Here is a 23,436-nt window from a genome sequence, read left to right on the forward strand (position 1 = left end):
GGGGCGCAGGGGCGTCCATGTGGCTGGGTGTCACAGCACTCCCCAGTGCCTTACTGGGGGCAGAACTGCAGGCATGGCTAAAAGCCATACCCAGAGAGTCTCCAGGCTTGCCTGGTAAGGAGACCCTGGCTGGCTGGCTGCAAGAGAGGGTGGTCGCTGCCTGTGTCCTTGTGGAACCCCAGCCTGGCTGGCGATCGGTGAGCCTGGTGACACTGAAGAGCCATGGAGGTGCCTTTCGCTCCCCTGGGAGATATGAGTTGAGGCCTTGGGGACCCAAACCCCTTAATTTCTGTCAACCATGTCATGATCTCCTCTGTCACCTTCTCAGCATCATAACGCAGTGTTGGTCCCCCCTTCCCAGTCCAGGTGGCCGGTTCTGCCCCCACCTCCTGCCTGGCTGGAGCTGCTGCAGTTCATACCCCTATGCCTCCTTTAATAACCTCTTCTCAGGACCTCGCCATGTCCTCCTCTCAAGTCCCTTTATTCTCCGCTTTCCTGACCTCTCTCCAAATCAATTCTTTCATGGCACGCTGCCCAGTCCCTCAGACCATCTCCTTCTGTTTGCTCTTCCATTAAAATTGGGGAGCCTCATTTTTGCTGCCTGCTGCCCCGGTAGGCTGGGTCCGCACACGTTGCCTGCTTGCCTGGTGTTTGCATCCATCAGAGCTCTTAGAGGCACCTCTGCTTTAACCTCCTCAGTCTTAACCCTGACCTGAGTCAACAATCATGAGGAAGAGCTGCTGCTTAGATGATCCAGTGTAAACTCTACCTTTGATTAGACAGGTATCGTCCCCAGGCACCAGCGCAGCAGCGCCTTGTTAACTTTCCTTGGTGTTCCCTTACTGCAGCCATGAGAGCCTCCATCACGGGCAAGGGACGTGGCTGCTGCCCTTGTAATCTTTATTGATCTTTTCCCTGACGCCTCGTGCATTGTATTCTCTCGCCTTTCGCTTGCTCTTCCAGCTGCCACTCCTCTCAGCGGCTTTGCTTCTTGTGGGAATGCTGAGAAACTGTTTTATTCAGTTCTTGCGGAGCAGTAACACTCAGAGGCTCCGACAGCTCTGTTGGGTTGGTGCTGTGCCAAATACAAAAGATTGGGGTTTGCTCCTGAGAGTCTGCTCTTTGGGAGGAGGAGGTAAGAGGGAGCAAAGCATATGTTTCCATGCCCCCCTGGCCTGTCCTACATGGGCCAGTTTCTCTGCATTGTGCCAGAGGTGAGTTTTGGAGAAGGTCATGTATCTGTCCCAGGAAGGCATGGTGGACGTGAGAGTGTGAAAGGAGTTGTAAGATGTGAGCAGAGGGAAAGATACATGTGACAGAATGTGCAGGCAAGTGCATAGGAGTGGTGAGAAGGTCCTGCAGGATCACTCTCTGATTTCTTTCCCATCCTCCAGGGCATGGTTTTTAGGAACCGATTATGAAACTGAGATGTTGAAGCTGCTGGTCACCCAGCACCCCTCCCTTGCTGCCACCTTGCAAGGACCAAACCTTGACAATGCCAGGTAGTGAAAAGCAGAGGGTTAAGTTGTCTTGTCTCACCCCTGCAGTGTGAATGGACATGCAGTTGTACAGCACCAGCGCTACACTTTTCTCTTGGTAACCTGCCCATGGGTTTCTGTCCTACATGATCCTATCCTCCCTGTCTGGCATGTTTGTGCAACAGTGGCTGAACCATCACTAGATGTGTCCCTTCCAAAAATGTCCAGAGCACCGTGTGCTGAGACATGCCCTGTGTGCTGCAAAGGAGTGGAGTGTCTGCTCTGGACAAATGGCTTTGTTTTGCAGTGGAAAAAATGGAGTCAAAATGTCACGTCAGTGTTTCACACAGAAATAGATTGCTCCTTTCCAAAGGGCAGCAGTTCTGCACTGGGTTTTACTTTGTGGTTCCCAAGCAGAACTGTTGCCACACAGTGAAACAAGACAGTATTTTGGCTTTTCCATCCTGGTTTAGGATGAAAGGCAATGTCATAGCATCATTAGGCAATGTTTCAGTAGGGTGGACGTAGTTTCCTAGCCCGTTACAGCAAGAGTGTGCTTCTTGCTAGGAGGTAAGGATGAGTCCCAGGGATGTGCTGCTTCTGCTTCCAGCACATTTGATCCAGCCCAGCTCTTTCAAGGTGTGTGGAAATGAGCTACAATCTCATCATTCCTGCAGAGGCTTCTCGGAGGAGATAGCAGAAGGGTCACAGCGCCTCTGGAAATCTCCCTTCAGGTGATGTGCGGATGTGCCATCACAGTTCACAGCAGACAGACAGAATAACCTTTAGGGCATGGTGAGAGGCAGCGTTTTGAACTCAGAGCCGGGGAGCTCAGGAGCTCATTTCTCTGACACATCACCTGTGTCCCTGCCACTTCCTGCATCCCCCTGAAATACCTTTGTCCTAAACCATCACTTCCTTAGCTGGAATTTAAAAAAAAGAGCTGGGGAGTTGGTCCCTTGTGTGCTACCCACACAGAAACCACCCAGACCCTCTGCTGTGGCCAATTTTGCCTTAATTTGAGCCACTCTCAGCCTGCGTGGAGGTGGGGTCTGCCCCACCAAGCCAGCCCCCAGCAGCAGCGCGGCTCCGCTGCCCTCTCTCACCTTCCCTGCATCACACCCTCCCCAGAGAGGTGTGGAACTTAGGTCCTGAGCTGTTTTTTCCTCCCAGATTTATCTGACGGGGTGGTGGGGAGGTGAGCAGGCTGGAGCCAGGTGAGCTGGGGCGCGTGCAGGCTGGCACGGGCTGCCCGTGTTAGCTGGAGGCTCCCGCAGCAGCTCCGTGCCCTGTGCTACTGGTGATGCGGCACTGGGAGGAAAGCGCTGGCTCTCCCTCCTCCCCTCTCTGGAGTAAATAATGGTACTTTTTATTTAGCTATTATTTCCCAGTGGCAGATATCTCCTCAGCTGTCTGTTTAACTATCTTTATCTCACCCTCCTTCTCTGTTTGATATAGTTATAGATAAACAGATAGCTACCTTAGTAAATAACATGTTTTTAAGAGACCAGTGGTATGGTTAACATAGTGCAGCAGCTGTTGATTTGTCTTTCACTGTTGGGTGTTTTTTTTTTCTTAAGGAAATGCTTTAAATAAGGGATACTTCATCTATTAAAAAAAAATACACTTGTAGCAGCTGCTAAGCCCATCCATAAGCCTGCTTTACGTTGTATTTGTGATGGGACTGACAGTGCATGGAGGAGCCTGATTATACACAATTCCATTTTAGCAAGCCCTGCGATGTAATTTCACAGGGCGATCAGTGTTTGAATGTAATAGCAGCCTGTGCTAAGGTGTCAGAATATTAAAGGCACTAATGGAAAAGCTCCCTGGTACACAAGGGGGACAGCATTACAGGAGACGTCGCAGATGGCTGGGCACTAAACTAATGGGGCAGGATCCAAGAAGGGAAAAAAAACCTAGAGAAGGGAGAGCTCACGGGAGCACGGGCACCTGCTTCCCTCTCACACGGAAATTAAACAGCGAGCGAGGGAGAGGCGACTGTGTGCTTGTGTAAAAATAGAAATCGAGGGGGGAAAATACCCCCTTTGAAAGGGCTTGAGGGTTTTGACAGCAAGCCCAGTGCCAGCTTTTCTTGGGAAAGGCGTGAGGTTAGATTAAAGGGGTGCATGTCTGGGGACTGTGGTGCATGTCTGAGCATCGCAGCCATCGTTTGTGGCCCTGGAAAGAGAAGAAGGGGGCGACTGGTGTATACGGTTACCCACCCTCATGTAGTACAGCAAAACTGAGCTGTCTTTGGTGGTTGTTAATCTCCAGCTAAATCCAAGGAGGATGAGACCTGCCCACCTCGCTGCTGCCCTCATGGCTTGGCTCTGCAGCATGGCACGTCTGCTGGGGCCCCATCCTGCCCTTTTCTGTCCTCACGTGTGCAGGGGCTGATGGTGGGTCTGATTTTGGGGTAGTGCCAACATTTGCCTGCTTTCCAGAATTGTTGGAGGCATCTTCCCCTTCCCACTGAACCCCCAGTTTCCCCAGGAGCAGCCAGAATCACACTAGTCCATTCTTGTCTGTGTGGAGAGGCAACCGTGGCTGCGTGAATTATCCTTGAAGTATGTTTGCAGGTTTTCCTTGGTGTCGTACCCAGCTTTCTCGCTCTGCCAGCCACAGCGCTGTGGTGGGGAAAGGCTTAGCGCTGCTTTCCTGCTTGAATTGGCTCTACAGGGGCTGGGGCAGCACCGGGGAGATGGCACCATGGGACGTGAGCCCATCCTTCCCAAGGCTGGAGGGGTAAATCAGCCTCGTGTAGGTACTCCCTGGTAGCTGTCTGCCATGTGGTGTGTGTCTCTGCCTTTCAGGTTGCTAATCGGGAGCTGCCTGTGTACCTCAGTGCTGGGAGCTGATTGCATACATCCACGTAACCCAGCCTGGGTCTTGGTCGCCCTGCAGTGCAGCCAGAAACTCCGGGACACTGTGAGAAGGCAGCCCTGTTCAAACGGACATGACCTGCAGCTCAAGGGCAGGGCCACTTGTCCCAGACCGGGAAAGGTGCTGGGCACGTGTGCCTCCAGCCTCTTGTCTCCACAGCAGCCCCTGGGTTCCTGCTGCAATGCTCTGCTTGGCCGCCTGACCCTGACCCCAGACACCCCCCCCACCCCTGGGTCCTGCCAGCAGCCTCCGTCCTTGAGCTGCTTTCCTGGTGGTTTATGGCTCTGCTTGTCCCCTCTCCTGGGCCAGCACTGGCTGTGCACACCCCAGCTCTATTTCCCAGCCCTCCAGGGACCCAGACCTGTAGCTTTGTGTTGCTTGTGACCAAACCCAGGGCTTTGACCCAGGTCTCCATGGCATTAACCTAGTGTGTCGCCAGCTGCAGAGCACACAGCAGAGAACATTTTATCCAGGATAATCCCTAGCCTGGGAGCAAGGCAGAAACTGTTCTTGTTCAAACACAGGGAAATGTGAAGCCTAAACCGCTTGGCACTTTGACACTCCGGAGTCAGGCACGCTGGTGTGTTTCTATTGCAGTCTAAGCCAGGGCACAAGCTAATCCTGCACAGCAGCAGGGCCACCTCCCTGCTGCCCAGCAGGGCCACAGCGTCCACATGCACCCTGGAGAGAGGCTGTTGGTGGCTTCAGGGTCCATCCTGCCCCTTCTGAAGTTAAGAGGAGTTTTGACAGTGAATTTGCATGACTGTGGCTGAGTTGGGGTATTGCCAGGACATGGGCAAGCTGAGGATGCTCAGGTGTGTGTCTGGGTGGGAAGGAGGGCCAGGCATTGCATGCCTCAGTTTCCCTTTTGCAGTGCTCCTATGGACAGAGGTCTGATGGCATGGGCTGCTTATTTTAATAAGGAGAAAACACATACAATTATGCTGCATTCTCCGCATCTTATCTGACACCTTGCTGCCTTCCTTTAAGTTTGACCTGTCCCCTTCCCATCATGGACTGGGGGCACCTCACCTCTGTAAAACACTTCCCAAAGGTGGGCAGAGCCAGACAGCTCCTGTGTGCCCAGCACTCACCTTTCCAAAAACAGAGCGTTCATCTTTTTGTTTAATTTACTGCCTGACATGAGGCATAAATATGTGGCTGTTTTAATGACCAGCTTTGCAAATGGAGTGATGTGGACACCAGCTGGGCTTGCCAAAGGTTGCTCGGCAGGGCCAGGCGGGGCTGGCAAGGTGGCTTGTGTGCGAAGGGCTCCCCGCTCATCCAGGACATGGGGGAAGCTGGCTGTATGGCACTGTTGTCTGAAAAACCTTTGAGTGCCATTGTATGAAGAGGGCAGAGCCCCAGGAAGGGTCCCAGCACCTCTTCAGCAACATGGGAGGATTGTGTCCAGATCTCGTCCTCCCACCGCATGGTGCTTGCAACGGCAGGAATTTCCAAGGGCAGCACCAGCTTCTGCCTAACTGGGGCCAGACCCATCGTGGTGACCCTATATTCGGTGTGTCAGCCCTTCTCCTTCCCCCAACAGCTCTCGGAGGGTTTGTGCTCTGGAAAGGGACATTCCCTGGGAAAGGGCACCACTCACACCTTCTGCGTCCTGCCATGTCCAAACCCCAGCCAGACCGCCTCCTGCTCGGTGGCACCGCAGATTTATTTGGCAGAGGACAAACACTCTCCACTCTTATCACCCCCACCCCTTAATTATTAGCAGAGATGTTTAATCCAAGGCTTCAGCAGGTGCCACATGGGGCAGAAGTTGTTTTCATGCACCCAGTGCCACTCAGGAGTGTTCGGGGAGCTTGGTGCACTGAAAAAAAGTAATTAAACATGAACGGTATAAATGCTGTACCTGGTCAGTCTGGAGGCCCCTCTTGCCACTGCGTTTGTAAAAATTAAATGCCTCTTATTAGCAGCACAGCAGAGATCTGTAATACACGTGGACAGAAAGGCAGGGATGGATGGAGTTGGTGTCAGGGCAGCAATTGCTTATCATGCCTTATCTGGGAATATGAAACTGTATTGCATGACATCCAGAGGCAGGCTGAATAGATATGCCAATTCATCTCGAGCCCTGGCTTTGACAAGCTAGACTGCCCTTGTTGAAAGGCATCAGTCAAACAAGAGCTGCTGGCTGCTTTTCCCTTTCTTATACTTTCTCTCGCTCCCGCGCTCCCTCTCCCTCTCTCGCTGCTTCCCCTCCCTCCGCCTTTTTTTTCTAAGCTTTTTCCACACAAAATTGAAAAGCTTTGGAAATAATAATAATAAAAGCCCCCCAAACTAATACCATTTTAAGTACAGGCCCCCCCCTCCCCAAATGGGATTGATAAGGAACCCCAGTGTATGAAGGCATGTTTAGATAACATTGAGAATATTATAGCGAGTGAGAGAAAGTAGGGGGAAAAGCTTCCTGCCGCGTCTAAGCCGGGAAAGGCGACGGCACCCTGGCTAATACGAGTGTTTAATATTTGATGTGTTGGGATAAAGCAGGATCACCTTCGAATTGAATTGAGTGTCAGAATGAGAATCTATTACTGAAATTCTTGTGTGATTTGACAGCAAAGCAGACGATGTTATTCTTCACTAGTTACCGCAATCTTCTCCCCTACATCACTTAAATATTTTTTTCTTTGCTTGAGTAAACACACATTATCCTTTTTTTTTTCCACCTCCCTTTCCTTTTTTCTCTCCCTCTTTTATACTTCTTTTTTTTTTTTTTTTCGTTAAATCAAACCTGCCTTTCGCAGGGCTGATGGAGTAGATTGTTATTTCTTTATTTGTCCTATTAAATGGAATTCCTGATCGTTTAATCCTGCTTTTGTAAGTGATTTAAAAATACTTGAAAAGCTGTGAATGTGGCAGCACTTCTGACTAAACTGCTTAAGAGGGACACGTTACACCTGGGTTTAGCTCCGTTACACCTGGGTTTAGCTTCTGCCTCTCGACAGGCAGCGAGGGTAGCAGGCTCCGGCGCTGCCGGGGCTGAGCCATCCCAGGCTCCGTGCCGCCATCCTACCGGAGCAGCTTCCCTCGGCACCTTCCCTGCGGCAGAGGAGCTCTGCCGTTGTCAGCTGGGGCTTGACAAGCTGCTTATTCATTACCTGCCTCTTCTTTAATGGTGTTCAGCCCCGATCCAGCAGCCTTGCTACCAAATGATTTGGTGGTGGGGTCAGGCCCTCAGTGGTGTTAAATTTGCCTTGTTGTGCCGGTAAGTTTGCGTGGCAAGAAATCCCAGCTAGAAATGTCCACCTCATCCCTGAAGTGACATGCAATTAAAATGGGGTGTCAGGAGACCACCTTGGAGTCCCCAGTGTCCTGGGTGCTTTTCAGGGATGGCCTCCAAGACACCCCCAGCCCCAGAACCTTACGGTTACTGGGTGGCACTGAAAACATTCTAAGCTGTGTTTGAAAGCCCACTTAGTTGTAGACATGACCTTTTTTTTTCTTCCCACCATACGAAGTAATATAAAACCTTGACATCTCATCATGGCAGCAGTGGAATGAGGAGAGTCAGAAGGAAATTCTTATTTTGGGCAGACGCGGTGCACAGTGATATGACAAGAGGAGGAAGACACTTTTGCTGTCGTTGTCATTTTCTCCATTGTGGAAACGTCAGGGGGGGTCAGCTCCGATCGGCAGACTGCTGCGCCCAGCCTGATCCTGGGAGAACACAGCTGGTGCTTGCTGCTTGCCCAAGCCAAGGGCAGCTGGGGAGATCTTATGGATGCTTTCTATCTATTTAAAAACATGTGGTTTTTGAAATTCGTAATAGAAACTTTCAGCAAAAAACACCACTTTTTTTATTCCTTAGTATCCACTCTTCAGCATCTTCTCAAACCGCAGAGCCCCTTTGCTCCTAGGAGGACTTTTTTCAAAAGGAAGTATTAACTCCCTGCCCAAAAGTTCCTGTATTAATATAAAAATTACAATTGGAGGGTGAAACAGATAAAACCTCTGGGTGGGACATGAAAAATGACAGGGTTGCCGGGCTGGGCTGGGCATGAGGAGGCTCTGTGCTGGTCCTGGCAGTTTTTGCTGCTGTGGTTTGTGAGCTTGCTCATGCCATCGCAAAGCCCAGAGCCTTGCTTCCCTCCTGCGCTTCAGCTAAAGCACCCAGAGCAGTGGGCCACTGGCAGCTTTAGTGGAGGTCAGACAGGCTGGGGGCTGGCCAAGCAGGTCCCAGCATCAACACCTGCAGAAGGGACATGGCTGGCTCTGTCAGCATCAGCACGTTGCCCTAGCAGAGTTCTGGCAGCTCCATGAGGACCCGCCCTGTCCATCCCTGTGCCTGTGGGAAGGATTTGTGGGGCTCCCCATGTAAGTGAGCATCCTGACCTCTGCACAGGTGCCCTGTTTGCATGATGCAGGATGTTAAATCTTGCCTTAATGTGACTGCCAAACACCAGTTTTTGTGAAGTGTGCCGGGCACTTCCCCATAAATAAATGATGGAGCATTATTCAGTCCACTTAGATCAATACATCAGCTTGACAAGTTCCAGTTCTGAGAATTTTCTGACCCCCTGGAACGTCTTCGCTGCAGCTGTGCAGCTTATAAACCATGGTGTGTAGCCCAAACAAGCTCCAGGGAGCAGGACATCAGGACATGGCTGTGTTGGTGCTGCCAGCCCCAGCATTGCTGGTTTGCACTGGGATTGCAGCAAGGGCAGGTGGGGCAAAGTCGCTGCCAAATTGGGCAAATCCTGCATTCTTCCCCCTGCAAGCAGCGCCATGGCACTGCCGAGCCTCACTGGCATGCCCTCCGTGCGCTCCTGTCCCAGTGCAGAGGACCATTCTCGTCCCACAGCACTACCAGGAATGGGCCATGGAGCTCTTGTTTCAGGCTTTTTGCAAACTGAGGCAGATGCGTCATGGCCACCAGGAAGGTTTGTGACCCAGTGCTACAGGAGGATGGTTTCAGACCCCTATAAAGCCAGCCGCAGGTGCTGCAATTCTTTGCATGCAGCATCTCTATGCCCCAGGCTGCTCTACCCCGTGTCTTGTTCCTACTAATGATTTTTGGATTTTCTGCCGGTTAGGTGAGGTATGGGTTACCTAAGGACCTACGTCCCCACACTGGTACTTTTAACAAGGTGTGAATTATCCGTGGTGCTGGCTCTGTGCATGGAAACACAGTACGTTCCTCACCTAGTGCTGTTAGCTCACATTTATCACAGGAGTATCTGCTTACCTTTGATTCGAGATCCCTACATCAGGGACCCAGGGTGGTATTTGTCTGTGAACTGCTGCGTATGCCTATGGGATTGTATAAGTAAATAAATATAATTAATAATCATCTGACTTCAGAGCAGCATTGGCAGGGAGGTAAACGTAGCCTTCATAGAATTACAAACAAAATCAGGAAAAAGGGAAGACCTTTCTAGGAGCTGGTATGAATGGAAATAATAATTGTGTTCAAGCTGCTTGAAAATTATTCTGCAAACATCGTTCGGGTGGTTTTTAGCAGATCAGAGGCATTGAGTTTGTCTCTAAATCAGAATTTTGACCAAAACTATTTAAAAATAGCTTTTTTAAAAGGTACCTGAATTTTTTATTTATAAAGATAAAGGTGATAATCAAATGCCACACGGTCCTGGCCCTGCTTCAGTGTCTGACCTAGAAGGGAGCAACCCACTCCCTGCAACACCAGGACTGAACCAAAGGGAGAGACAAATTAGTGTGATTTCCTCGCAAAAAGGGTTTCATGGCATTTTTTAAATCCTTTGGCTTGCGAAGGAACCAGAGGCATCTCAGGCTTTCTCACAGTTTGCCGTAGGGGATAAGTGCTGAAGGGGCAGGGGTCTGCGTGCCGCCGGCAGCTGCTGCGCGGGGCTGGCACGGGGTGGCGGGAGAGCGGCTGCGGGTGACACCGGTGTCCCGGAGGCTGCGCTGAGCCAGTGACTAGCCGGTGGCCATGGCCACCCTAGCAGGCTGGGGAGCCCCGTGTCAGGGAGCCTCCGGCACTTTCTGCCTCGCTTTAACAGTCAGAAGAAGAACTTTCCTGTTTAAAGATTAAACGTTGTCTTTAAATATTAAAGAGCAAAGCTCCTCGCTCTTGATTGTGTGGCTGCTGCCGGCAGGCGGCTCAGAATTGCCAATTTTAATTAAAAAACTTTATTTTCCAACACAGCCCAGCAATGGCTCCTCCTCCTGGCTGGGGCTGGCTGACCTCTCCCCTGGCTTGCCTTCATCTCTGCCCACATTTTCCGCTGCCTGCAGCAAAGTGATGGTCCCTGCCAGCCCTGAAGTGTGGACGGCCTCGTCTGGGACTGATCAATGCCCCTGGCACTTCCTTCCAAAACCCCAGGAAAAACAATTAAAACCCGATCGATCCTGCAGGCAGCTTTGAATATGCATAAGTGCACACTTGACCTTCAGTGGTCAGGCCAACTTCCACCCCGGCTGCTTAGCTAGTTTGCTCAGGTATTGTGGCTGTACCGAATGACCTTGATTAGGAAAGCAAAACTCGAGGCAGGGATGGGCCCAGGGCCGATCCTGGGGCTGATCCTGGGGCCAGGGCACGTGCCACTGGCTCCCTGCTGATGCTGCTGCCGCGGAGCCTGGGGAGGCAGGCTGGGCTTGGCACTAGCACCCTGCTGCAGGGCCTTTCCAGAGCTGTCGCGGTGGCTTTCCCGGGATCCTGCCAGCCTTCTGCTGTGCTCCCTCAGTTGCTCCTGGCCAGAGTCCAAGGGATGTGTCTGGGCTAGGAAGGCAGCCTGTGATATGGTAGCTCAGAGCCTGCCTTGTCCCTGTGCAGGGACAGCCTTGCTCTCTCCCTGTCCTGTGTGTCCTCCCGGGAAGCATGCAGGGACACCCCTTCCCAAGGGATACCCCCCCACTGCTGGCAACCCTGGGCCTGGACCCACACTGGTGCTGAGCGTGGGGACCTTCCTGCAGTGTGCCTGGGCTTGCTCTTTGGGACAGAGCCCAGGAGAGGGAGCCGCATGGGGAGCCACTGCAGCCGTCACCCCGAGCCACCCGGCAGGTGGGTGGCAGGGTCCCATCCTGACCACAGACCCCAGCTCCCCACTGCGCTGCGGCTGGCCAGCCTGCCTCCCAGCCGTGGCAATGAAGATGCCAGAGCATGTTTGTTGAAGGCAAAGGAAACCTCCCCGTTGTGTACACAAAGTGTAATTTCAGTGAATTATGCACAGACTTAATTAGGAGTTTTAATTGCTAATCATCTCCCAACAGGATTAGCAATGCTGTCTATTAATTATCTGCGGAGCCCTCTGTTTTGCTAAGGCAGGAGTAACAAAGCAGCATGAATGGTTACGTAGGCCAGTAACAAATTAACTCCCTCAAGCCCTGTAGCTCCTTGGGGGGGCGGGGGGGGGGGGGGGGGCTGCAGCGGCAGGGGCTACGTGGTGACTGGCCCTGCCCGTGCTGGGCAGAGCAGCAGGTAGCAGGGGCCAGAGGGACTGGCAGCAGGGCCCAGTGGCAGGCAGGTGGGTGGTGGGCTGCGGGGGGCACCGCTCAGCTCCACTTGCCCAGTTCAGCCCTGCTCGCACTTGCAGAGCATCCCCCCCCCCAGCGTCCGCAGCCTGCGGAGGGTGTCGGTGGTGCCCTGCTGTGCTGTGGCTGTGGCCGTGGTTAGCGATGATCCCCGCTGCAGGAGGGAGATAGGGGCTGCTGGATTGACCTGATCTCATCTGGGGACAATGGCCCTCACGGCAGCAGAGATAGCACCAGCATGAGCGACGCTAAGCCCACGCACCCTTCTTACTGCTCACAATGAGGCGCTGAGCTTAATTCCTCAAGATGAAGAAGATACGTGGCTGTCAGGCTGTAATTACAGCCATGAGTGTGACACAGAGTCCTGGCTGCTTTCATGTGTGCATTGTCCGGTGGGGTTTTGTGCTGCTCAGGCTCCTGGCTGCCTCATTCCTGGTGGAAGCCTTGCCAGGGGATGCAGCTGGGATGGAGCAGGCTCCCGCCGGCCAGGCTGTGGGCTCTGTGCAGTGGGGCGAGCAGTGCTGGCTTCCAGTAGTGTTTCTCCCAGCGATGGAGAGCCCTGACACAGCTGGGGTCTGGGGATGGAAAGGGAAGGGGAGGCTGGGAGGGCTATGCTTGCCGGGGAGGGAAGGGGACTGCCTGGATGTGGGCACCCCTTTCCGAGCCCCCCTGACTCCTGCTTCTGACCTCGTCCTTGGTGAGGCAGGAATGGGGGCACAGTGTTGGAGCAACCCAGGGACATATGTGACAAGCTCACAGCCCCCAGCTTGCCCCAGTATGGTGAAGGTGGTCTTGAGTGATGCCAATCTGCCACAGTACCCAGTAAACCTTGTGAGGATTGTCACCTATTCAGGACACCACCAGAGGCCCCGGACAGCTTTTCTCTGAGGAGCATCAGGGGCGGCAGGCCAGGGTGAGGGTGCTTTGTTTGGGTGGCTCCAGGAGAGCTGCTATGAGGGTGATGCATGGGGCTGCATTGAACACAGCAAACACAGACTCAATGCTGGCCGTGGGAGCAGCCAGGCCTGGGCAAATATAAAACATGTCTGCACATGGGCTGTGCACCCGTCTGACCCTCTGCTTCTCTCTTCCAGGCGTACAGCTTTGCCATGGGGAGTTGGCCAAAGAACGGGCTCTTAGACATGAACAAAGGACTGAACCTACAGCACATAGGGAGGCCTCACAGCGGGATAGGTGAGTGACACCATGCTGCACCCTTCCTGTCCCCATGGCTGCTGCTCCGGGCATACAGGAGATGCCTTGGCTCTGAGAGCTTGTCTAGGCTGGGGTGCTGAGAGCCAGACAAAGGGCTGCAGGGTTTCCAGCTGGTAGAAGGGACGAAGATGTGTCAGGGCAGGATGGGTACGTGGATGAGCTCTCCACCCCTGGCACATCCCAGTGTGCCAAACACATCTGCCTGTCCCTCTGGCTGGGGAACTGCTCCCCTGGTCAGCCACTCTGGCAGGGCTTGGGCTGGGGGTGGATGTGGGCAGTACCAGGACTTGTGCCGTGCCTGGAGTGCGGGGCAGGAGTCCCCAGGCTGAGTGGGATGCTCTCCCTGTTGGACCAGTCCTCTGGCTGCTCTGGCTGCTGCATTTGTCCTTGGAAAGGAGGCCCTACCAGGCAGCGCAGCCTCAGGAGCTGGCTGGAGACCTACTGCAGAACTAAGATGCTTGGTCCCAGCTGGAGAACTGAGTCATCATCCCATTTGCTCACACGTGTGATGAGTTTCATGATCCCACAGTCTGCTCCAAGATAAACAACTGAGACTACTATGCACAGTGGCAGAGCTCCATGTTTCCCCTAGCTCCTCTGCAGCCGGGATGAAAGTGGTATGAGGAGGGAAACCTGGCCCAGGACACTGACACCATATATCTGCCTGCTGCTTAACGCTTGGAGGCGCAGAGCTAGGCCAGCAGTAGGCTGTGGTATGGGCAGGAGTTCAGATTTACTGGGCTGTAAGCAGGGCTGTAATTCAGGGCTCCATCACTCTTGCCAGTCTTGTTTCTCTGCGGGGTGTTGGATCACCTCTTGGAGACCAGCGGTCAGGTTTTCCCTCTGCCTCCCAGCCTTTCATCCACCGTGACTTGTGAGCGTTAACGTTTGCAAGGAGGTAAGATTTACTTGGAAAAGTCACCGGCTACCTGGGCCTTGAGGAGGCTGGTTAATATTGTTTCAAGACTCTAACCATTAAACTCTCCAATCAATCCAAGTTAAGGAGATGAATTATTTAAAGCTCACTAGCTTTTAATTAGCAAGCTCCTTTTGAACTATGGATCTGGTTGCATTATTGACAGAGGTAGCATTAAAATTTGCTTCCTTGCCTGGGAGCAGATTTGCGATTTGCCTTGCTTGTGTGCCATGTTGGGGGGAATCATGGGGAGGGAGCAGGGACTGCAGGAATTGTGTGTGCATGTCCTGCTCTGGGGGCTTGGGCTTTTCCTAGGGTCTCCTGGGGGATGTAGGGTTGGTTTGTGCCTCATCTTTCATCATTTTATTTATGGCAAGAGCCCTCAGTTGCTGTCATCTCTTACTCTGACAAGGTGTCCCCAGTATCTGGAGTATCATCTGTCTGGTGTTGGTTTCTGCCTGTGTTTATGTCAGTGCTGTTGTCTTGCACAGGTGTCTGTGCCTGATGGAGTTCAGAGACACACCGTTTGTGTCCCTCCCTATTCCAGTCCTTTAGGAGGGTTTTGCTTCTTAATTTCTGTCAGACTCCCTCTGCGGGGGAGCACTCCCAGCTCACCCCAGTGCCGGGTGAGCCATGTTGCCCATGGAGAAGCAAGACCCAGCCAGCCAAGCTCCCTTCTTGCAGCGCTCCATCCCAGTGGCAGACCTGCCTTTCACACACTGTTTGGAAGGGTTTATGTGGGTGCTGTGAAGGATGCCAGGCCAGCAGCATGATGGTCTCCATCACCCTGGCACCCGTGCACACATGCCCTGTGTGTTGCAGCCTACTGGCTGCTCTGCTTGGGCTGAGTCCAAAGCAGCTCTGCCCTGGGCATCTGCAATCCTCCGCCTGCCTGCGGAGGTGGCAGCCACTGGCACCCTGTGCCTGGTGGCTTTACTGCAGGCTGAGCTCCTGGGAGTGAGCTGGAGGCACGGCTTGTTGAACGGCAGCCAGGGAGAATGGCTTCTCCTCCTGGCCAGCTTGGGAGCCCCAGGCACAGCTGCTGCCCGTGGTGTCAGGGCTGCTGGCTTTTGGGCTTAGTAGCCCAGTGTCCCCCCTGGGAGAAGGCTTGGGGCGATGCTGGTGTCTGGAGACATGGCTTGCCTGGCATTTTGTCAAGGCACCAGCCTTCTGACTTTCTGGCTGCTTTGTTTCCCAGCCTGCTGGCCTCTCAGGTCCTAGGCATGGATCAGGTATTGCCTCTAGTGACAGCCCAAGAGGTCCCTAGGTCAAGGAGGGGCCACTCACTGCAGGAGTGGCCTGGCTTCCTTGGGTCTGGCTTTGCTGCCTCATCCTGGAGCAAGTGTCAGTCCTCCACAGCTGAGCCCTTCCATACTGGCTACTGGGACTGGGCACAGTCATCCCAGTTGCTGGTGGTTACCCTGTGACCTGAGCAGTCCTTACTCCTCTCCTCCTTCATGCTTTCAACTGTTTTTCCTTTAGGACTGGGAGAAGCCATGCCATCCCTTGCCCCAGGCTGCCCTCCCCCTCCCTCCCTGGCTGTAAGAAGCTCCTGCCACAGCCCTGCCCGCACAATAAGCGACCCCTCCTCAAGGACAGCTGCTGGAGAGGAGGGGGGAGAATGCTGCAGCATGCTGCTTGCCCACCTCTTGCTGCTGTGGTGAGACAAGCTGGCTGTGGCTCTGGGGGAGTTCCCACGTGGTCTAGAGCTTTCCTTTTCTTTTGTGGTCAATCCTGGGGTGCAGCAGAGTGGAGGGCTTCCCCAGGGGTGCCCAAGGTGGGTGTAGCTAGGGTCAGCCTCTGATTTTCATGGCCCTCATGGGTCACTGGTGTCCAGAAGCCTGCAAACCAGAGGGCTGAGAAGGAAGCAGCAAGGAAATGCGTTAGCCAGCCACACCAGTTTCATGAATACTGTGCCATGTAAAAGAGCATCCATGCAGCTCCTTTCCCAGCAGCATGGGGTGCAATCCAGGGGGATGCAGGCAGTTCTGTGAAGCCTCAGCTCGCTTATACAGGAATGCGCAACGTGGATGTTTCCCTTCAAATCTGACAGAAAAATTGCAGTGGATGGCCACTTGTTTTTGCAAACAATTTGCAGGGAATTTTGCTGTCTCGCCTGATCGGTTGTGTATTGCTTTGTTTTCAAATCACTTTCTGATTCACTGGCTCAGCAGATATCTGCTCCAAATCCCTGCACTTGGCATGCTCAGGGACCAGTCCTGCTCTGTGCTTCATCTCCTCTCCTTCATCTTGTTCAAAATCCGGGGAGTTAGGGGCATTCAAAACCCTGCAGGACCAAGGCCAGATTCTGGACAGGAACCTCACCTTTAGCATCTGGTGCGTGTGGGCGGGAGGGGCTCATGGTGGAGTGTGGTGGAGTCTCACCACATCCCTGGGACGTATGGCCACGCATACAGCAAGTTGCTGAACAGACCTCACATTCTAGGTTTTGTCTGGTTTCTACTTGGGAGCAAGTGAACTGCAGATCTTTTCGAGGGGCTAGAAAAGTGGTTTGTGTCACCAAATACACCAAAATGTGTTTGCATACACTGCAAATATAGCTGCCTTGGGGTGGGGTGGGTGCAGGTCTGGTGCAATTGCTTTCTTGGGAGGAAGAAGGTAAAGGAAGGGGGGAAATATCAGTATTTCAGCTTGCTGAGAAGTGCTGAGCAGAATAAGGAGGTAGGTAAGTAGTAAAGTCCTGCTCCAGGGAGTGAGAGCCCTCGGGAAACGGGGGAAAAAGAGCAAAAGGGGATTGAGACTGATTCATTCATGCCTCTTCTCAGGTTGGTATTTTGGCTCTAAGCATTCCCTCTGGGCTGAACGTGGCCCTGAGGTCTGGAAAGGACTTTTTTCTGCAGCTTCCATCTCTCCTCAAACACGGATTAAATGCGTGTCAGCTCTAGCACAGGCTGTAGCACCTTGAGGTGAGGAGCTTCTTTTTGTCCGGTGTTTTCTTGGCCCTCAACAAAATGAAGCTGAATGTTACCAAGAAGTTACTCATCTTACAGATGTGTGCATGTTGCCATTCTTAAATTTTTGAGACGCTGGTAGCCTAAAACAAGCTGCAGCTTGTAATGGGGGTCTTGGCACTGTCAGGCAAAGACCAGCATTCACAGGCTCCTCACCAGCGGAGCTGGGTTCTTGCAGTGGATTCTCCCTGCTGAGGTTCAGAGACTGATGTAAATCAGAAGGATTAAAATTCCAGGCTTTAGTTATGATTTAAATCAGCCAGCAGTTCACCTCGATTCAGTAATTGATTTTCTTCTATTTTGGTTTTTTTTTTCCACTTGTTTCCCTGAAAAAAGGCCAAGTTTTACTGACCAGCACCTATCAAACCAAGTGCAGCTCTCCTTAGCACTGCCCAGTTGTTAAATCTGGTTATTCTTTTATTCATCAAATACTCCATTTTTGCTAATTTATTTTGATCAATCATGTAACATAACATGCCTTTAGTCTTAGGTTTTAGATATTCATTACATTAGAAAAGTAGTGAATTACTGTTTGCTCTTAAAGAGATGGTTATTAAATTATTACTTGTGATTACTCTTTTGGATGAGAATTGGAACGCCGTGCTACAGTACCCCAGCTGTAGTTCACATAGGTTTTATTGGTAAAATCCTGTTTCCCTTGCATGTACTCAATATTGAAGGAAAAGTAAATTTTGGAACACTTTCTAGGTGAAAACAGCTGGTGTATGAAACCAAAGCAAGAAGTGATCTGTGAGTTGAAGGAGTGTTTCTGGAAACCGGCCTTTCAAGATTTTAGTATTAGTACAGTACCTCTCATCCTCTCCCACCTTAGTTTGTTGGTTTGTTTGTTTCCCTGATCATGGAAAAGATAAAAGGCACACCTTTTTTTTTTCCTTTTTTTTTTTTTTTTCCCCAGTCCTTTGTTGTTTCTCAGCTCTGAACAAGCTAGTTACTGAACTGAAAACACGCTGGAAAAAGGGGGAAGTTTCCACATCTGCAGAAGTAGCTGCTGCTGCTGGGAAAGTTTTTCTCTCATTTGTCAGCTCTGCTTCCACCTCTAGTGCACTGACTGTCTTTAAAACAAGTTACCCCTTGCTGCCGATCTTTTTTGAATCTAATTTAATTTAGTTGATTCTTTTAAAGTTCAGGCTTTGGCACACACATTATTGTGATTTTAGATTTAGTTCTAAATGTCTGGTTTGCGGGTTTTTTTCTTTTTTGGAGAAGAAGGGTACCCAGGCTGCTGTGTCTCTTGCTAGTGAACCCGCAGCACCCATGCCTCGTGACCAAGAGATCTGGTCCCGTAGTAGCACCTGTCATGACCTGATGCCCACGCTGGGCTCTATTACACCAGCTTGTAACCCTGCGAGCTGTGAGCCTCTGCGTGGGGCTTCACCATCCCTGTGCCCACAGTCCCCCTGGCCGGGGCAGTGCCATGCCACCTCCACGGCGATCTCTGCTGTGCCAGATGGAAAAGCCCCACCTGCTCGGGCAGGTCAGCAGCCCATGCCGTGAGCAACCCAGCGAGCCACCGTCCCTTCCTGGCTCCATCTCTCGCTTTTCATTTACTGATTGGAAATCTCGGAAGGTTAGGGTGTGATATTGTTCCTGATCCAGAGCATTAATTAGGCCTCGGAAAGAAGAAGAGGAATTGCGTGTTTTTAACAGTGAGGTTAATGGGATGCTCGCAGAGTAGACAGTTTTAATGAGCTTCAACTCGATGTACAGTGAGTTTACTCTTTGTGTTAAAAGGGTCAAACTGCAGTAGTTTGATGTGGATTGTCTCCTGGCCCCCAGTGTCATAGGTGAGCGTCTGTCAGAGTCCAGTCAGAGCGCATTTACTTAGTGACACGATTCTAATTAACTACCTCGAGCTGCCACCGCCGCGGGGAGCCGGGCCAGCGCCTGCCGGGGTGCCTCCTGCCCGGCGAAGCCGTCCCTCTGCCCGCTTGTGTCCCCGCAGCCAGGCTGCCCTCCGTGCTGACATTGAAGGAGAGGGCGGCAAGGGCCACGCTCGCTAAGTGCGGTGGCAGGTGGCAGGCCACCCGCCGTAATGGGGGCTCTGGCTGTCAGCGCTGGCTCTCCCCCCGGGAGCTCGGCAGCGGCTGATGAGGCTTCATCTCACCCTGCGACGTGCTGAGAGTGTGTGGTCCTGGCAGCTTACTGGCTTTATTTCAGCCTCCTCTCACTCTTCCCGGCTTTCTTTTCCCCTCTTTCGTTTTGCTGCCTTTCCCGGGAGCGCAGGGAAGCCTGCAGCCCCCCAGCATCCATGGAATCCCCAGTCACCCTTGGAGCCCACCCACCTCCTCTGCAGTGGGGCAGGGGCAACAAGGGGACAGGGACAGCAGTATTGGAAATTCCCTCCCATTTTTTTGACCACTTCCCATCCCAGCCCATGTGGCCCTGGCTGGCATAGCCAGTCGCACTCTCCCTGTCCCTCGAAGGGGATGGAAGAAGCCTGGGAGAACCCCATGCTCCCCCAGAGCAGGCATACCCTGTTCAGCTCTTCGTTTCCCAGCGGAGGTGGCATGCAGTTGGTGCTGTGCCTGGGGGCAGTGCCGTTTGCTCCACACCATCCTTTTGCCAGGGGATGCTGAGAGCCAGAGTGAGCGCCGGGCTCCCTGCTGTGGAGCGGGGCGTGGGGCTGCCTTGGGGCCACGCAGCAGCCCCAGCCCGAGGCAGAAGGGGAGAGACTCCGAGTTAAATAATTAAAACAGACTTAAGTAAAAATCAACAGAAATGTCATCAAATGAGCAGTGTCATCTTGCATTAGAGCTTGTAAAGGTCAGGCGGATCCAGAACAGGTGGAGCGGCTGCGCGCCATCGCAGGCAGGGTGCAGGCAGGGCGCAGGCAGGCAGGGTGCCGGCAGGGCACAGGCAGAACACAGGCAGGCAGGGTGCCGGCAGAGCGCAGGCAGAGCGCAGGCAGGCAGAGCGCAGGCAGGGTGCAGGCAGGCAGAGTGCAGGCAGGGCACAGGCAGGCAGGGTGCTGGCAGGCAGGGTGCTGGCAGGGCACAGGCAGGCAGGCAGGGCACAGGCAGGCAGGGTGCAGGCAGGCAGGGTGCTGGCAGGGCACAGGCAGGCAGGCAGGGCACAGGCAGGCAGGGTGCCGGCAGGGCACAGGCAGGCAGGCAGGGCACAGGCAGGCAGGGTGCCGGCAGGGCACAGGCAGGCAGGCAGGGCACAGGCAGGCAGGGTGCCGGCAGGGCACAGGCGGGCAGGGTGCAGGCAGGGTGCAGGCAGGCAGAGCGCAGGCAGGGTGCCAGCAGGGCGCAGGCAGGGCACAGGCAGGCAGGCAGGGCGCAGGCAGGCAGGGTGCCGGCAGGGCGCAGGCGGGCAGGGTGCGGGCAGGGTGCAGGCAGGCAGAGCGCAGGCAGGGTGCAGGCAGGGTGCCGGCAGGGCACAGGCAGGCAGGCAGGGCGCAGGCAGGCAGGGTGCCGGCAGGGCACAGGCGGGCAGGCAGGGCGCAGGCAGGCAGGGTGCTGGCAGGGCACAGGCGGGCAGGGTGCAGGCACCAGCCCAGCCGCACCGGGGCACCTGCCAGGCTGTGGGCATGGGGACAGGGTGACAGGCAGGTGGGGAGGGGTCCTGCCATGAGCAGCGGGCCCTACATCCCCAAGAAGGGGTGGGAGGGAGGGCCGGGCCGGCCAGGGCAGCCGGTTAGAGGACGTGCGTCTGTCAGAGTCCAGTCAGAGCACATTAACGCGGTGACATGATTCTAATTAACTACCGTGAGAGGTGTCACAGCTGGAAAAGCAGTGAGCGGAGACAAGCTTTTAAAAAAAGAAAAAAGCAATGTGACAGTCTTTTTTTTTTTTCCCTCTTTCTTTTTCTTTTCTTTTCTTTTTTTTTTTTTTTTTTTTTTTTCACTCTTGTGTGCTCTCTCCCCTCCATGTGGGAGTGGATCTAAAGATAATTAGGATGTCTGGCTGCCTGGGAACCTGAGCCGGGGCTCTTTTGCTTTCAGTCATTTAAGTTTTCAACATCTCTCTGAAGGGACTTGGTGGCGCAGTGGATTACTGCGCGCCAGAGTGACAGAACACTCTTCTAATCGTAAACCCTTTTTAGAAAGGATTCTGCTCTCCCTTTTTCCCCGGGAGCAGCGGGGGGTATGTTCTGATCACTGCAGCTCTGTTCCCATACATGCTACAATGGGAAACTCAAGGTCTTTCAGCTGTTTCCTGCAGTTAACAAAGGAGGCACAGAAGAAAGAAAGGAAGGATGATTGAGTGTTTGTGTTGACTGCACTCACCCCTCCGTCCTACCCTGCCGAAAGTTGGTCGTGCGCCCGCTGGGGTAGGGGCACGGGCACTTGCCCGACCCTGCTGCCTGCTGGGGATGTGGTGGGCTCATCACACCTTGCCCCAGGCCTGATGGCTCATGGACCCCGGAGGAGAGGGGCCTTGGGAGAGGAAGGTGACGGGCTGTGGGGCTTCAGCTGCCTGAGAAAAGTTGGGGTGCCACCGTGTGCACCTCGTGGCAGTGCCTGCTCACTTGCGATACATGGGAGGTAGGCGCGAGCCCTTCTTTTCTGGCTAGAAGCAGTTTTGTTCGCAGCACCAGTGTCAGACTGAAGATTTAAAAGGGATTTCTGGATTATGCGCTGTTTGCTGTGCCACAATGCCTGGGAGGCCCAGCTGCAGGTCGGGGCAGGTCTGTCTCAAGCCTAAGACCTGGCTAACCCCCGGCAGGGCAGTGCTGCTGTCGTCCTGCAGCTGCCCTTTGCATGGCTGCTGCTGTACCCCCTTCCTCTGGCTTCTAGTTTTAGGACCAATGGTGAGGACTGCCTCCGTTGGTGAGAAGAGCAGATCTAGTGTCCTCCACTCCCTCCCAGGCCAGCTGTGGTCCTCAGCCCAACACCTGGCCCAGTTCCTGTCCCGTGACAGATGAGAAACCTCTTAAATCTGTTTTCCATATCCCTCTAAACTGTTGTTGGCGTACTGGGAGCATGGGGAGAGGCTGACGGAGTGTTGTGTGTGCTCTGTCTTACCAGTCAGCCAGTCCCAAAGTCAGGAGTGTGCAGATGTGAACTGATCTGTACTGTAGAGACCCTTGCACTGCCTCGGACCCATCCCACTGTTGGCTATTTGTCCAGTCCTGTGGCTGAGCCTTGTGAAATATCACACACACACACACTGGTGGAACAACCCTTGCCCTGACCGAGGCCTGTGCCTTGTTGTGCTGGCAGGTAAAACATCTCTGCTAGCACTTGTTCTCCTGCCCCTGTAACAAGCAGCACTTCCCGTACACCGTGATGCATCCTTCAACACAGTGAGACACGTGTTAGGTGAAAAGCCATGGAAAATCATTAATTTTCTAGAGAGCTTTTTCTGTAGAAAGTAGTGATGTAGAACACTGACATTTTGATTTCCCCATGGATTCTTTTGGTGCCTTGGTGTCTCTCTTGATGTGTCCTAGACGAGGCTAAATGCTAGCACGTCGTCCCTTACCTGTGACGAGGGGAAGAGTTTCCTGTTAATGAATGTAAACACCTCAGTTAAGAGCACGGGCTGCCTGCCCTGCTCTGCAGTGGACTCCAGTGGAAGGCATCTCTTAATGCCATACTGTCCTGCAACAGCAATGTGTGTCCAAACCTGCCCTTCCAGACGCACATCCTGAGGGACTGCAAGGATGCTGCTGTCCCTGTTGGGTTAGCCCTTGTCTCCAGGGTTCAGGCATCCATGCTATCTTGGCTCTGGCCTCCCTGGGCAGCGCAGGGCTGGTGGCTGTGAGCACCTCTGTGGGGAGGAGACACTCCTGCCCAAGTTTTACTGAAGATCTGCCTTTAACGAGAGTGGTGGCAGAGGTACGGGGGGAAGGCTGTGTCAGCGAGGGATGCCAGGTTTAAAGCTGCCCGGCTTCACCTAATGAGAAACAATTGCAAGGTGCAGGAGGGGAGGGGGTAGCAGCCAGCCAGAGAGACTCCACTGCAATTTAACAAGTTTCCATTCCCCTGAGTTCCTTGATAAGACACACACACCACCACCCCCAAGTCTGTACAGGAATTCATAAGAATAGGATAATTAGGATGTTTCAAAGCTGCGACCCTCAGAGGAGTCCTTGGATTAATCTGTTTTTTCTCTTAAAGACATCTGTAACTACAATCTTTGTTTCTCTCCTCTTCTTCCCCCCCTTCCCTTCTTTTCCCCCCTTGTCTGTCTCTGTATCTCCTGTCAAACCGTTGCAGACGTAAATGACAAAGAAATCAGAAAGAGAGATCAATGCAACCCAAATTAGCACTTGGAGATAGACTGTGCTGGGGATGTCAGAGCCTGACCCCAGCTGATCTGCCAGCCTCTGCTGGTGATATTATGCAAATTGCATCCATCTGGCAGAGCCCAGTGAAGGACTAATGGGGCAGGGAGGGGGCCGTGGCCGGGTGCCTTTGGGAAGGGGAGAGAGCTGGGGGTCTTTGAGGAGGGGTGTGTGTGATCGACCGGGGAGATAAGGTACTGCATTGGCTTCGTTTGTGCTCCTGGGCGGATTAAAACCCAAACTC

General features: G+C 53.3%; 1 protein-coding gene across 3 annotated transcripts in view; it reads left to right on the plus strand.

The window, feature by feature from the left end:
* ERI3 (ERI1 exoribonuclease family member 3) overlaps positions 1 to 23,436 on the plus strand; it is a 135,895-nt gene that overhangs the window by 83,512 nt on the left and 28,947 nt on the right. For all 3 annotated transcript variants that reach the window (XM_080406181.1, XM_080406182.1, XM_080406180.1), the window contains exon 7: positions 12,929 to 13,028. In XM_080406181.1, coding sequence (XP_080262307.1) covers positions 12,929 to 13,028 — 100 coding nt within the window. The remainder of the gene's footprint in view (positions 1 to 12,928; positions 13,029 to 23,436) is intronic.

The sequence above is a fragment of the Falco punctatus genome (genome assembly GCF_963210335.1).
Source record: "Falco punctatus genome assembly, chromosome: 11".
Classification (NCBI taxonomy): Eukaryota; Metazoa; Chordata; class Aves; order Falconiformes; family Falconidae; genus Falco; species Falco punctatus.